This window comes from Bactrocera dorsalis, chromosome 3 (assembly GCF_023373825.1).
Source record: "Bactrocera dorsalis isolate Fly_Bdor chromosome 3, ASM2337382v1, whole genome shotgun sequence".
Lineage (NCBI taxonomy): Eukaryota > Metazoa > Arthropoda > Insecta > Diptera > Tephritidae > Bactrocera > Bactrocera dorsalis.
Genome location: NC_064305.1, coordinates 89,761,296 through 89,776,452, shown reverse-complemented (window position 1 = coordinate 89,776,452; position 15,157 = coordinate 89,761,296). Strand labels below are relative to the sequence as shown.

General features: G+C 37.4%; 3 protein-coding genes across 6 annotated transcripts in view; 2 read left to right on the top strand and 1 right to left on the bottom strand.

Annotated features, from left to right (window-relative positions):
* The window catches only part of LOC105225462 (ubiquitin carboxyl-terminal hydrolase 43), a 31,760-nt gene extending 29,970 nt beyond the window's left edge, over positions 1-1,790 (top strand). For all 4 annotated transcript variants that reach the window (XM_019989955.3, XM_049453066.1, XM_019989956.3 and 1 more), the window contains one exon: positions 67-1,790. In XM_019989955.3, the coding sequence (XP_019845514.2) occupies positions 67-117 (51 nt within the window). In that variant the 3' untranslated portion in view covers positions 118-1,790. The remainder of the gene's footprint in view (positions 1-66) is intronic.
* LOC109579485 (odorant receptor 49b) lies at positions 1,666-4,927 on the bottom strand. The gene is made up of 7 exons (XM_049453082.1): positions 4,560-4,927; positions 3,132-3,270; positions 2,771-3,041; positions 2,614-2,713; positions 2,461-2,562; positions 2,046-2,153; positions 1,666-1,985 (listed from the first exon to the last, which is right to left on the bottom strand). The coding sequence occupies exons 1-7, from the start codon at positions 4,851-4,853 to the stop codon at positions 1,884-1,886; spliced, it is 1,116 nt and encodes a 371-aa protein (XP_049309039.1). The 5' UTR covers positions 4,854-4,927; the 3' UTR covers positions 1,666-1,883.
* Positions 4,928-6,772: 1,845 nt separating this feature from the next.
* On the top strand, positions 6,773-15,111 carry LOC105225461 (uncharacterized). Its single transcript, XM_011203922.4, has 4 exons — positions 6,773-7,963; positions 13,159-13,442; positions 13,512-13,820; positions 13,881-15,111. The coding sequence occupies exons 1-4, from the start codon at positions 7,943-7,945 to the stop codon at positions 14,503-14,505; spliced, it is 1,239 nt and encodes a 412-aa protein (XP_011202224.2). The 5' UTR covers positions 6,773-7,942; the 3' UTR covers positions 14,506-15,111.
* Positions 15,112-15,157: the final 46 nt, after the last annotated feature.

Sequence of the window (15,157 nt, the reverse complement as noted above, 5' to 3'; positions counted from 1 at the left end):
ATGTTGTACACATTAATTGTCATATTTGTCATTTCGACTAAAATTATTAATTTGCGTTGCTTACAGATTTCACCGGTAACACCACACAAACTAATAACGGTATCGCCCAAAAACTAAGTTGGCGCCAATCAGCGGGCTTTGTGCCTGCAGATATCCATAATTTGTTAGGACATTTGACGGGACAAGCTAAAACCATCTTTAGCATGTCCGCTATTGAATCCATTTAAATCGCAGGTGTATGATTTAAAGATATTTACAATTATTTTAATGTTAAGAGTACAGTGACCAAATTTATATAAATTATACACATCGTGTATATATTTGATATGTACATTAAGTAAGCATGTGGGCTTTAGTTGACATTTAGTTATGTACAAACAAATGTCATGTGTGCATTCGACGCCTGTAAACCGCTTAGAGGCAAACAAATGCAAAATGAACTAGCAATAGAAAATTTACAACACATTATTGATAATTACCAGTGTATGTATGTAGGAAAGTACAGTTATACAATTACTTTAAAAAATACTCGTATACGTTGATTCCGAGCTGAGCAGAGTTGAAACTGCAAAAGTTGGCTTATTGATTGTTGCTACATTTTACACAAATTGAACGAAATGAAAGAGCTGTGCAAAGGTAATAACAGTTTGCTGTATATGAATTAATCTTAAGTGGTGGATAAGTAGCTGACATATAGCTTTGCGTAAGCATGATAAATTGAATTTGAATTTCAAAATGAAACACGATATAAGTACATAGATTAACGGAAAACATGTTAATTATTAGAAGAAAAGAAAAATTATTTAGTGCTGTAAGCAAAATTTTATAAAATATGTTTATATTATAATTATTAGATAAAGCCGGGTACAAGACTATTGAAACAATAGCATTACGATACAGTTCATAGATATATAGAAATGGTTGCTTAGCCGATGCCGAGTTTGTCTTTTGATTTAACGAACGACCGCTATTAGAAAATGAAATGCCTTTTCTCTGACGATTTTCAGTGTTTTCGCAGTGACACAGCGTCATAACTAAAGCATTTGAAATGCTGCTGTACATATACATATATATATACATATGTATGTTTGCGATTACAACCTCCCCAACTATAGATAAACTCAATTATAACTGAATATAATTTTAACTTAAAATTAGTCACAAGTAGTGATTTCTGATATTTTATCAACGCTTCATGTCTTTAAAGCTCTGCATTGAAGAATACGAAAAAAAAATAACAATGTGTATCCTTAAGTATCCAGAATACATCATTTGGCAGTCAAACTCTGCAATCATAATTACCAAATATATATTTTTAACTTTTATTTTTTAAACTCTACAATTTCGCGTAGCCTCGTTTATTATGTTTGTTATGAATTTTACACAAAATGACGCAATAAATGCAATACCACTGTATGTACGAACGAAACGAAATATTTATGTAATTATATTACATAACATTATTATTGAAACTTGCATACAAATACATATATATATCTATGTATACGTAACTTAGCACCTTGCAATAAGCTAAAAACCAAATGTAACACTTTAAAGTAGATTTTAAATTAAAATCAAATATGTGAATGAAGCATATAAGTATATATATTAACATAAAAAAATATTAAAGACTTTGACTAAACTTTGTTTATATAAAGAGGAAAGTAATAACATTAATGTATTCATATATCTTTATTTATCAGAAATACAAGTAAAGTAAACGTTGTTAAAATGATGAAATCTATTTAAGGTGAGATGAATTGGAAATAAAAGTGAAAATACAAGCCAAATTAGAATAATGCTTTTGAATACCCTTAACAGAAATAATTGAAACCACATATTTTTATTCCTTTAACTTTGCCCATTTTGCTTTTGTTCCTATTTTAAGTGTAAACTCGCTTTAGCAAAGTGAAGTAAGTGTAGGAGGCATTCAGCAAGGACTGGAACAGCTCCAGCGAAATCGGTTGAGTGTTGCCCACCATTATCTGAAAGCGACAAATACTAATTAACGTACTCATGTGTGGTAATTGAATATACAAGTCTACCGCTGGTGGCTTTTGTGCGCGCAAGATCATCAAAAGAATATATTTTTGCACCGGTATTGGAAATGTGAACCATTCGGTGTCATAGGCGGCGGCTGCGATAGCGAGATTCTGCAAACATAAGTTAAAAATAGAAAGTAACAAGAAAAACGTTTAACTTCGGTTGCACCGAAGCTACAATACTTCACAAATACAAAAGATTGCATACAAGAATTTGATTTTGATAGGCCAGTTTGTGTAGTCGCTGTATTTGTGCTATAATAAACCAATTGGAGCACTTCTTTACCCTTGCCTTGGACTACAATCCATGCCTGCTAATACTCCGCTGATGTCAAAAAGGTCGTGTTTATGCAGATAGACGGATGGACCTTCTGGACATAAAAAGTAAAAATGTAAACAAATGCGAATGTGCAATTACCTGCTCACGCAGCTCGTTCGCATACCAATACAACGATAAGATCTGTGCAAATATCATGGCAATATAAGCGCAAACTATAATCGCCTGAGCCGAGGAGTCAACCTAGGTAAAAAAATTATAAAACACTTTAAAAAAGAAGAGTAAGCAACTTACAATGATTAGCAGGAACAGTAAGGCGCATAACAGTGTGCCGAAGGCTAGAAATTCCAAGAGAAATATGTAAGTCGTCAAAGCATTTACGCGCGCAATGTAACTATAAATGCATACATATATTTAAAGTGATAAATGCTAGCTCAAAAGAAGTATTTACTCAATAATGGACAGTTGATAGCGTATGCATTCCCGGACGTTTTTATGAATGAGGGATTCAATGTGCCTCACGCGGTGCAACGTCTTCAGCCGAAACTGCAGTGCCTTGCACATCACAATGCCAAACATGATGAAAGCCACTATCAAACTTGTATAGGGAATGTACATGCAACAGCCCATGGGCGTGATTACCATTTGATAGATATACCAGAACTCGTAGAACGGGCTTTTGTATTCCTCAACACCCGGGATCATGCTTCCAAAGGGTAAAACTTTAAACAAAAACCAAAAAAGAAATGACGAGACAATTGTAGAGCTTATACGTATACTAATCTGAAATTCCTAAGGATTATGGAGCATACCTCTTTCCGTGGCAAAGAGCGGATAAAAGCCAAAACCAAAGCAGGTGAGTAGCCCAAGAAAGAGATTGCCTCGTGCCATATATTTGCCTGTCGTGTTGACTTCCACCAATAGGTCCTGTATATAAGAATCTTTTGAACGCTAAATAAAAGAGCGAAAAATAAATATGTAACAAGTGATCCAAGTGTAGGTACATTTTTTCAGAGATCATGCGTAAGTCGGGTCAGGCTGTCATGTTATTTTTGTACAGTATTGTTCGACATTCACTAGGAAAGACCTACGTCTAAAGAATGTGTACAAATCGTACAATTACGAACATTCAGGTTCGGTAAAGAATGTTTTGCGCTCTTCACTCAACTTACGGTCAACATAATCGGTCTAATGACCATACTATTCGCAACACCATCACCCATCTTGAGATCCAGTTCATTATTGGATAATATTTGACCGAATATACCACGTCCAGCACGCAGTGAAGAAAATATAGCAGCCGTAGCTGAAGGTGTACACGAAGACCGTGGAGAATCGATTCGCAGCAGCTCGGACTGACGTATAGAACGATTTGGCGTATTTTACGTCAAGATCTTAAATTTAAAGCGTAAAAAATACAGCTTGTGCAAGAACTGAGGCCGCTCGAACTTTCTAAGCGACATCGTTTTGTTCTATAGGCACTTGAAAAGTTTCAAGAATATCCGACGTTCCTTAGCCAAATTTTGTTCAGCGATGATACCCATTTCTAACTCAACGGGTATGTAAAAAAGCAAAATTGTCGCATTTGGGACAAAGAGCTGCCATTCTATCCAGAAAAACAACGGTTTGTTGTGGTTTGTGAGCCGGTGGAATTATCGATCCATATTTCTTCAAAAATGTTGCCGGTGAGAACTTAACCGTCGATGGCGACCGTTATTGCGCCATGATAACCGACTATATGATGCCCCAAATTGAAGCTCGTGAATCCGAATCCATCAATGGATTTATTGAGAGAATACTGCGATTAGCAGATAATTTCACGTTTTGGACCGGTCGATTGGTCACCAAGATCGTGTGATGTTACACCGATAGACTTTTTCCTGTGGGGTTATGTAAAGTCTAAAGTCTATGCGAACAATACCGTTTTGATTCAGGACTTGCCCCAAAACATCGTGCGTGTCATTCGCCAGTTACCAGTAGAAATGCTCGAACGTGTCACCGATAATTGGTCTTAACGGATGATGGTCAATCCCATCAATGAAAGAGATAACCTTAAAAAAATAAATGACAAAGAACGTTCTTTCGAATGATAATAAACATTCCCCATTAAATTTGAAGTTTCTGTGTTCATTTATAATCTGCGTTACATAAGCTGTATTTAAATATGTCTTCAACTATTTTGTGTCGTACTTTTTAGTATATCAAAACAAATATAATAGCACTTTTCCACACCCCCTCACCTTCAAGTCATAGTAAAATGTTTCCAAATCGCTCAACAGCTTTTCGTACTTTTCCCGATCGTACAGCAATAGGTACGCCCGTAGTATGGTATTGAACCATAGAACCAACATGTAAGAGTTCCTTATGATGGAGTCGATACCTTCGCTGGTGCGGAACATATAGTAAAGCTGTGTGAACACCAAGAAGGTCGTCATCGACAGGCAAACATAACGTCGCCAAGTGTGTTCGTAGATTAGTGACCAAAAGCGTAAGATTCGCACACTCATGTGGATCAATTGTAGATCGTCGAACATGCTGATCACTTTGCTCTCTTTCACGTCGAGGTAAATGCTTTAAGTATGAGTACCAGGAACTAGCTTACATCCAGTCAGTTATTGGTTTTTATACGAAAATTTGTAATGCTTATGGCTGTTTGACCTTCAAGCGATAATTTGGATTCAAACAATTTGGTAAAAATTATCCTAAGTGTGGTGGGTGCACAACAATTAAATGATGTTGCGGTTTAGAGTCGATTTTCATGAAGCACTGAGAGAAATTTTATCAAGTTCTGCTTTAAATTTGTGTAATTATATTTTGAACTTTAAAATTACTAAAAATTAGTCGGTATAATTCATGAAATGAAAGAGATAAAACATTTTATAGATATTGGATAGAATATTGGGAGTGTTTGTGTTATCTTATAGACACATCGCAGCTCATTGGACCGTTTGTGCACTAAGCTGCACAGGCCTTTTAGTTTTAGGGAACTCCATGTCATCATTTTCTAACTTTTTCAGCGCTCTTAAAGACTTTTTACTCATATTTAAAATTTTTAATTTTTTGGGACGAAAGATTTTCCTCACTGTTGTAATAAGGTCAAAAATTAAAAATTTTACCGTATGCACCTAAGTGAGTATACTTATATGATGAGCCGAATGTAATAGGCAGTAAGGAAAAAATTCGAAGTCATGCAATTTATTCTGGTAATTAAATTGATTATTGGAAAATTATGCTTGTTTAATATTAGATGCTAATAGTATCTAATTCAGACTGCGTTTTCCGGTCTAAACGCACTTGACTTTTTTCACATTATTACTCCTGAGAGTTTGAGGTCAAACGTTAGCAGAGGCTACTTTATAGTACACACAGGGTTTGTCCAGAAAGTAATAGCACTGAGTCGATTTAAAAACAAATTTATTGAACCAATCATTACAATTATTTAAAAACTTTCAAAATAGGCGCCTCCTGCGTCGATGCAGCCCTGCCAGCGCGATTTCTAACCATTAAGAAGGCGTCACGGAAGGCATTCTAGCCGAGGTGCATGCTGCTTGGATCCGCTCTGTCATGTCAAAATGCTTGCCTCTCATAGGCTTTTTAAGGCAAGGAAACAAAAAAAGTACGGGGCCACATCTGGGCTATAGGGCGGCTGCGGAAGCGTGTGTATGCCGGCCTTTGCTAGATTGCAGTTCACAAGAAAAGCGGCGTGGGCCGAGGCGTTGTCGTGCTGCAACTTTTAATCGGTTGCGTATGTTCAAGTGGTCCGTCATAATCTCATGAACAACAGATTTTGTTAAATTTAACATCTGGGCAATTAAACGACTACTTAGTCGACGGTCTGAGTTCAAAACTTTGCGCACATGAGTCACTTTGTCGGTGTTTGTCGAAGTCGCAAGTCTCCCAGCACGGTCTTCATCAGCGACCTCTTTCCTGCCCTCCAAAAAGGCCTGTTGCCACCGAAACACACCACTTCTTGCTTAAACAACATCTGGGTAAACCAGCTAGATCATATCAATGGTCTCTGTCGCAGATTTACCGAGTTTCACACAGAATTTAATCGCGTATCTCTGCTCTAACGAACGCGGCATTTTCTGCTTGCACCACTCACAGAAACACGTCGCGCAAAAATGTTTGTCCTGGCTCTCCAGGTTCTCGGAGGCAACTGACCAGCTGCTCGTTCGTTAGCTAGGAACGCCCTCTACGAAATCCAGTCGGTGCGTGCACGCTCCGAAGTACAGTCGCGGCGAAAGAAAATCAGTTCTATTACTTTCCGGACAAACCCTGTATTTCGAAGGTAAGGTATTGCGTTGATAAAGAAATTAGCACCATATCAAATAGAGACGAATCGTCTCTATCAGCTGGAGGTGTGTAGAAATAAAATTTTCGTTTTTTTGGAGCTGGAGTTCAACTAATCTGGTGCTTCGAATCATGTCTTTTCCAGTTGTCGATCAATCAAGCAGAAAAAGAATAAGTCTCAGGTACAATTATATTTTAAGCATATTTTTACGATGCGGATTGATAGTGCTTGGACGGATAAAAATCAGTATGGGGTCCGAAGTAAGTTCACAGGGCTTGAAACACTTTTATTCCAAGTAGTAGTAGCCAAAATAAGCACTTTATATGACTCCATCGTGTGTATTATACTTAAGCATATTTTCTGATTTCGACCCCAGCAAGTTTGTTGCTGCTGCTGCTCTAGCTTCTGGTGCTGGCACTGCTGTCAAAAAGAAGGAAGAAGCCAAAAAGGCGGAGTCGGGGTCCGAGGAAGGCTAAAGTATATTTTCTGATTTCGCTTCTAAAATCCCGTTATTTTCAGTCCAAACTAGCATTCATATTTTTCTTTATATTTCCACAATTGTTTTTGTATTTTTTTTCAGAAGATAGGCTCAAATTTTCTTCGAAACGTTAATCAGAGACGACATATGTACATACTTTTAAACGCCACTGTCAGTTGAATGAAAACTCTGGTGGCAATCCCAAGAGGCGTTCATATTCACGCGGCAAAAGACAATTTTTTAGCCCCGTGTTGAGCTTCCACATAAAACATACATATTCACACATACATATACAAATGTACATACATAAATAATCCAGCTTAGTATGTAGGCATTTAGATATTATGTACGCGTACTCATCCGCAGCACCAACGAAGAAAGTTCACAAAGCAATAGAAGAATTTCTCTTCGAAGCCAAAAGAAATGAGCGCATGAAAGAAAACTCCAACGGACTCAGACCAACTCGAAGCGGCTCAATGCCATGGCATTGGCATTGCCAAAGAGACATTGGAAGCCAGCACATTGGCTGATGAGATGGAATTCCATGGCTGGCCAGCGGTTTTGTGTTGTTGCGCTGTTGCGCCACATCCAGAGGTTCAATGTTTAGGTTACTCATATTAATATTTCAGTTGAGTGGCAGCTTTTGACGGAACTTGTTCTACTTTCTGTAATAAAACGGAATTATAAGCGCCGAAGTGCTTTTGTAATTCAAGGAAAAGTGTTTGAGTTGAACAGTTACAACTACAAGAGGTGCAACTGAAGTCAAGTAAAATAACTGTGTAAATAGAAAAAAAAAAGAATTGGAAAAGTTTCTGAAGTGCATATTTCGGAGAATACGGAAAGTTCGTGAGATGGATTATCGTCTGCTTTTGGTAGGTTATACATTTAATTCTTAGTTTTGTTAGGTGAAAAGTAAGTCTTAATTTTTTTGCCTTTTTGTTGTTTTTGTGCGCTTAGAAGCACAGTAGCAGGCATTTCGACCTCCACTTGTGATGCAGATTTGTGTGGCGCTGCACGTACATACATACATATGTATGTGTGTGTGGGAATACGTGATTGCCTTAGCATGTTCTAGATGCTGGTCCCGTTTTTCCATAATTTAGCATAACAACAATGCAATAAATGTGCAAGGTAATTAAGTTTGCGCTCTTTCTGCCTTTTCTGCTTGCCACTTTCATGCGAGCGGCAGAATTGTCGGTGGAAGTTTGTGGCTCAACTCTTTAGTTCTAAGGCTCTAAACAACCTATGGTACTGCGAGCAAGAAAACTTTTTATGAGCATGTAAATGTGCGCGTATGTACGAGCAGCTTCTAGCGTCGACACTTGTTGCATGTGAGCATTTTGCGGCGGGTTCTTGTTGGTTTCCACTGCTGAATGGTTACAATAACAACAATTGAAGTAAAAAGGTAAAACTACGCTTGACTAAGCTTAGCGGTAAATTTTGCGAGTTCAATAGTTGCGAAAGTATTCAAATGATGAATAGCTCGCAAGATTTTGGGTAGAAGCCAGCATTGACGCTATTGAAAATTCGAAAAGCAAATAGTAAAAGCGAGCCAGTTTCCCGTTATTTACCTATAGAAATACATGTATTTAGAACGATTCTTCACAGTTTGTTGGCTACGCAGCGCTCATCTGGTTATGCTTGCCACTATGACAAAGCTGCTTCGATTTACCGATATACCTTTGTAAATGCATATACATATATATGTACATATATTAGTCAGTAAATAGCTTAGCATGTCTGTATGTATGCGCGTATCTGTTGTTTAGTGGCACTGTTACACAAGCATGCCCGAGATATGGGAACAGAAATATTTGTAAGATTTTTTATGGAGATATTTGTATGAGCGCCACGTCTTTTTTCGTTGCTAAAAAGTCGGTCACGACATGCCGTTGCTTTCTTTTTGCGTCTCTGCGAGTTATTTGAATGCGTTCTTTCTGACACCTTGGCAGCGCGGCGCACCGCTTTGACGACGGGGAAAAAGTAAACAAATTAATTACGAAATAAACAGTGGTTGACAGCCGTTATGGACATTTTGGCAAGTGGTTAACCGTAATCCCACACACAAACACACATATACATGTAAATAAAATTTAGCTAAGAACGGCATACTAACTAAAGCACGGTATGCATAACAGTGCTGCCATCTCCCGCTGTAACTCGCTCGCTCGTTCTCTCCCTCAATTTATTATCAAAACTTTCATTAAATTTTTTTCCCTGAAATTTATACGAATAGCATCTATTGCTGCGCTGTGTTTCAAACGAGCGCCGCGCTCTTATAGCATTTACATTTCCATGTTAGTTCAGCGGCAGCAAGCGGTTGAATGTTGCGGCAATCAACAACAACTCAGCAGTAAAGCGGCAATGTATCAAGGTGCTATTGACCGTAGAATCTGAGTGCTGACGTCTGACCTAATTCAGCTGTTTTGGTATGCAAACCGAGAGCATAGCATACTTAGCCCGCTTAACGCCGTGCAGTCTCGCTCCCGCTTTAACCGCTGCTGCTGCTGTTCCACTCCCTGTGCACTGAAGTGACACAAATGCTGACTGTGTCGCACGCATTTAGGCATCAAAAGAAACTTTTTGATTTCCAAAAATCCCGTCATCTTCATCACAACAACAACAACGATAACAACAACGTTAAACCTAACTGTATCGATAGGAAATGAAAGGGTAGAAATCAGCTACACTGGCTGTGTAATTATGTGTAGCGTGAAGAAAGTAACAAATCAAGCGTGATCGCTTGCGCTTGGCCCTTGAAAGGTCAAAGAAACCCACGAGCATTCTTTGTCAGCAGCTACTGCGCACATACATATGCATGTATGTAAAGCGGAAAGAGTGGGCTTTCAAGTGGAAGTCGTTGAAATTGTGGATGGTCACTTTTGATTTCACTTAACCACCGAAAAGTGTGAACAAATCTCTAATGGATTCTAGGTAACAAATTAAAGTGAAAGGAAAGTTTTTTTTGTATCTACCTACATATGTATGTATGTATTAAAAAGTGCATTCCTTAAATAAGTTGTGCCACAATAACTGTTACAACTTTAAAATAAAAGAAAAGTCTGCAGCTTCGATTGAAGTTCGAGGCTATAATACCCTTCACAGGTGCATTTCTTATAGCATAAAATGGTATAAAAAGATCTGTATTTTGTTTTAAATCGGTCATGTTTGTATAGCGGTTGTATGCTATAGTGGTCTGGATATTATAGCGATGTCTTTACAGCAATTTATTCGAAATTTTGTGAAAATGTTTTGTCAAATTCCGTCCAAACACTTGATTTTGGTTAATCCGTTTGTATGGCAGCTTTATGCTATTGTGATCCGTTAATGTCGAATCCCACAAATAAAACGCTTCTTGGAGAGAAGAGGATATCTGCAAAATTTCAGATCGATATCTCAAAAACTGAGGGACTAGTTCCCGTAAAAACACACAGACTGAGAGACATGGCTAAATCGACCCAGTTCGTCAAGCTGTTATTAGATTTTAAAGAATATTTCTCTACAAAATATTTATTACTTTTATTTTACTAAAAGCCAAGGAGTATTTAAGCCTACTAGTTGCTAAAAATACACTTACTTCAAGAAGAGACCTCAAAATATAGAAAAGACCAAGAGAATTTGTTATTAAAATTACTATATATTTTTAATTCTTTCTAATTTACTATTATATCATACACATTTTGCTTATTTTTTTTAATAATTAATGATCAGCAATTTCCATTAATCATGTTCAGTCATGTTCAATATAATGCTTGGTTCACAGCTTTAATTAGATGTAAACAAATCGGTTGTCAATGAAAGAAAAAGTTAATTAAGAGAGTTAATGAATCTTTTGAACATGCGAAAACGTGCTGGGACATGTGAAAGTAGAAATTTCTAAAATAAAAAATTACATATTTTGTTTTACTACATTTCTTTTATTACGAAAATAGTGAGATCACAAAAATGTACAACAACAATAGAACAAAAGCATCATGTGATGGTAAAATAAAGACGTTAGCGATTGGAAAGGCCATTTCAATTTTTTTAAAATTGCTATTTTTCGTTTAAATATATGAGTTTATAGATCCTTCTTCATCGAAATCTAAAAAGTGCAAGTAAAATAAATAATTACTTGTTACAGCAGAAACAACCTTTTCTTTTTATTATTTGTAAAATTTTTTTACTCTTTACTTTGTCAAAAGTCACCAACATAATTGGCAATAATACATACGTATGTACATATTTGTACATAAAAAATAACAGTGGTGCTGTTAGCAACTAAGGTAATGTAACTAAACAGTTAATGTGAAATACATTTGACAAACATATGTACATACAAACGTACACAATCAACAATAAATGTCATTTATCTCATAAAATAAACCGCCAACAATTAATTTTTGGCGAAAGTTAGTGTTTGTGTTTATTTTCGTTCGACAGAAACGACAATATCGCGGAAAAAAGTTCCATTGCCAAGCAGCAGCGCTTTGAGTCTTCACGAAACTGAACTCTTTAGATGACTTCAGACACTTTCATTGTCATTGTTATTGTGCTGTATTTACTTTTATTTTTTCATTTTCCTTTCCTGTGTTTTTTTTTTTTGGTTTCTGTTTTTGTTCTTCTCGCACGAGAGTCGTCTGAAGTGGAATTGGAAGTAAAAGTGCATGCCTTCATTAATGAAGTCATACTTACATTCCCCTAAAAGCATTCATACATAATTTTATAAGTATGTCTACATAGATATCTATATTTACAAATAATTTTCTTGTAAACCAAAAATAATTGTGCTCATTGTATTCGCTCACTATTCCACAATGGATGGTGGGAAAAGTGCCAAAACGTCGAATAAGATCTTTGCATCTAAAATTTGTAACTGCTTGAGAGGTTAAATCTTTTAACGGAAGAAGAATATTTTTCAGCATTTACTTTTTGAAAGTTATCTCTTACAAATGTTGGCCGCGGCTACGTCTCAGATGGTCCATCCATTCAGTACAATTTTCGATGACTCATTCGAGCATTTCGACGGACGTGGTCTATTCAGTCGAATATTATCCAAGATAAGTGATGGTGTAGTGAATAGTACGCTCAGTAGGCCGATTATGTTGACCATAAGTTGAGCGAAGCGTGTGAAACACATTCTTTACCGAACATGAATTCGTAATAAAAGTGAACGATTTGTAAAAGTTGTTCAGGCGTAAGTTTTTTCATATTGAAATGACAAGTAATTCTGATTAAAATAACATGACAACTTAAGACGACTCACACGTGATATGTCATAAAAAGACTATTGAAAAAGAACCTCTACTTGAATCACCCGTAAGGTTTCTTTGCATTTGTTGCAAGCTTCGACTGTGGAGGGGTTTTCAATGGTTTTTCGGTTTCCATTTGCTGTTTTTTTGGACAGTTTTGACGTCATATTCACAAACCGGTGTATTGTCAGTAGTAATGATGACTTTGATGAATATAGAGGCCTCAGCTACGTTGTCAAGCATCTCTTTTGCGACCTTTACTCGGCGTCGCTTTAGCAAAAGAGTAACCAAAATGGATTTACTCGATCCATGTGTGATGTTGACATCATTTTTTATCACCCTGACGCCAACACGACGATTTTAAGATTGTGTTGTTTGTTTTTTTTTTAAGATTGTTTGCTGAAATTTTTCGATTGTTGATGGACGATTCGCTTGAGACAACTTTTCGAAGACTTAACGACATTCACTGATTACTGTGCCACTCACATATGTAGTTGTGCTCGTGAAAAATGGACTACAAAAATAAACTTCTGCAACATTTTCAAATTTTCAAGCAAACTAGTTATTCAATTTTTTCCGTGTTAAAATCTACAGATAAACTTTGACTTTGAAGATCTCTTGTTACAGCCTTAATTCTTTCGACTTCATTTGAACCAAAGTGTAAAAAATATGGGCATTATAAGTAGTGTTGAAATTGTGTTCAAACTCTTTGGTTATATATATTATAACCTGCATACTGTTCGCAAATAATTCACTTAAATACAAGTTTACTTGTTATATACCCTATATATTATACCACATGTATTATATGAGGACTTGTAACCTTTATTTTTTAGAAGATTCTCTGCATCTCGCTAATCGCCGTTGACAGTTCTGCGCAAACACCGAATGATTATGGCGAGGAGCCGCCCGAGGGATACTACGCATTTGTCGAATCGCCAAATTCTGTGCCCCCAAAAGTGCGGCCACCGCCCTACACGCATGTCAGTGCGGACTGCAAGAATGTAGGTGGCAACAAAAAGGCCGCTGTTTCAGTTAACAACATTTGTGGTGATCTAAACAAAGGACAAATTCCACAAAATCCCATGAGACAGAATGTTCTCGGCGAACCGTATCCATTGTAAGTTTGCATAGCATTATATAGACGAAAGAGTAAAATTTTGAAAACAAAACATTATTGTAATTGTAGTGAGTTGATACGTAACCAGACACTCAAGTTTTTATCGAAAACATTGCCGGTGCTTAAAGCTGACGACACTTTGCCCAAGGTGACACAAATTGTACGTGACGAACCAGTCGATCCGGTGGAGAACAACAATATCGATCGTCACTATAATGCACGAGCAAAACGCGCCACGCCTCCACAGCCACAAAGCCAGCCGCGAGTCGAGAACCACGAATTCAGTTATTTCGACCCCGCTCTAGACGAAGAACAGCGTGCAAATAGTCGTGCTGCCGAGGAACGAAAACCACGCAAGTTCTGCGATGGCGGTGGAGTGTGAGTACAACACGATATATTTTTAAATAAAGAAATATAAATAATGATAAATTCTTGCAGCTTTTGCACCTTATACCGCGCCATCCAAGGCGATACTTCGGCCGCACCACAAGCCACAGCTGAACGTCGTGAGGAGATCGGACCAATACGTTATGAGGGCCCACCTACACCCTGTCCTGCCAAAGTTGAATATGCCACACCAGTCTTCGCGAAAAACTATCAGGGCTTCTGGCGTTACGTTGTGCAAATTCCATACGAGGGCTATTTCACGCAAACCGTCGAAGTAACGCGCTGCATACAAGCCCGTTGCCATTACTTGGACGGCGGTTGTCTATCCTCGCCGCGTTGGGTGAGCCTACTTGTCGCTGAAATTTTCTACCCGAATGCAGAGGACGCCGTGCCGACGACTTCAACGACCACACCAACGCCATCCGTACAAGACTTCCAAGCTTACCAGCAATATCTGCAGAAACGAGCCGGCGTAGCAACCGCCTCTGATGGTACCAGCTCAACCAGCAACGTCAACGCACCCGAATACAATCAACACTGTGATGGGCACGATGATATCGGCTGTTTTCAAGTGCGTTTGTACTACGATTGGTTCCTGATTCCCGGCTCATGCAAGTGCTGGCGCCCAGACTACTTTGCCAAGTATGTGCGCAGAAAGTCCGTAGCGGATTTGTAAACGGATCAGCGGTAACGCAAAATACTCATGTACACGTTATCTGTTTGAAACGGAAAATCTCAAAAAGTCTCCAACTGGACTTACTTATTCTCCTGCCTTCTAATTTAATTTTTAAGCATAAATGCGCGGCGCTCCGTTGCCTTTATGAGTTAGTTTAATATTAAAAACTGATTGGTGAAGCTTTCATTCTAAAATTCCAGCTCAACACTATCTGACTACAAACATTATATTTTCCAGATACTTGGAATTTTCAGAATTTTAACTTCGCAGCTACTAATATATTTCAATATCTAAATACCAACTAATTAGTTTAAGCTCTTATTTAACTATATAAGTTAGTACTAGCGCATGCATATTTCCCGCAACCGTTGAGGTCAATCAACTGAAAATCGGGAAGCTCAGTATCATGCAGTTGTATCGCTTCTACGTGTCTCTTTCTTTTGAACCTGAGTATTTGACGAGTATTTGAAAAAGTAGACCGTTTTTGGTATTACTTCGAAATTATTCTAAGAAGCATTTATAACCTTAAATATAAATATTAAATAACTGTATCTTTACCTTTATCTGATATTCATAATAATTATAGAAATATAAAACAACTAGTGTAAACAAAAACTGACTTTTATTTGAAATCACAAAAATTTCTATATAT

What these genes read in the sequence shown, in the direction of transcription:
- LOC109579485 (XM_049453082.1), bottom strand. Translation starts at nt 4,853, where the DNA reads ATGTTCGACGATCTACAATTGATCCACATGAGTGTGCGAATCTTACGC. An exon ending in GCTCTTTGCCACGGAAAGAG is followed by an intron (nt 3,042 to 3,131) that starts GTATGCTCCATA and finishes TTTTGTTTAAAG; the next exon opens with TTTTACCCTTTGGAAGCATG. An exon ending in TACTGTTCCTGCTAATCATT is followed by an intron (nt 2,563 to 2,613) that starts GTAAGTTGCTTA and finishes TTTTTTACCTAG; the next exon opens with GTTGACTCCTCGGCTCAGGC.
- LOC105225461 (XM_011203922.4), top strand. Translation starts at nt 7,943, where the DNA reads ATGGATTATCGTCTGCTTTTG. An exon ending in CTCGGCGAACCGTATCCATT is followed by an intron (nt 13,443 to 13,511) that starts GTAAGTTTGCAT and finishes TTGTAATTGTAG; the next exon opens with TGAGTTGATACGTAACCAGA. An exon ending in TTCTGCGATGGCGGTGGAGT is followed by an intron (nt 13,821 to 13,880) that starts GTGAGTACAACA and finishes AAATTCTTGCAG; the next exon opens with CTTTTGCACCTTATACCGCG.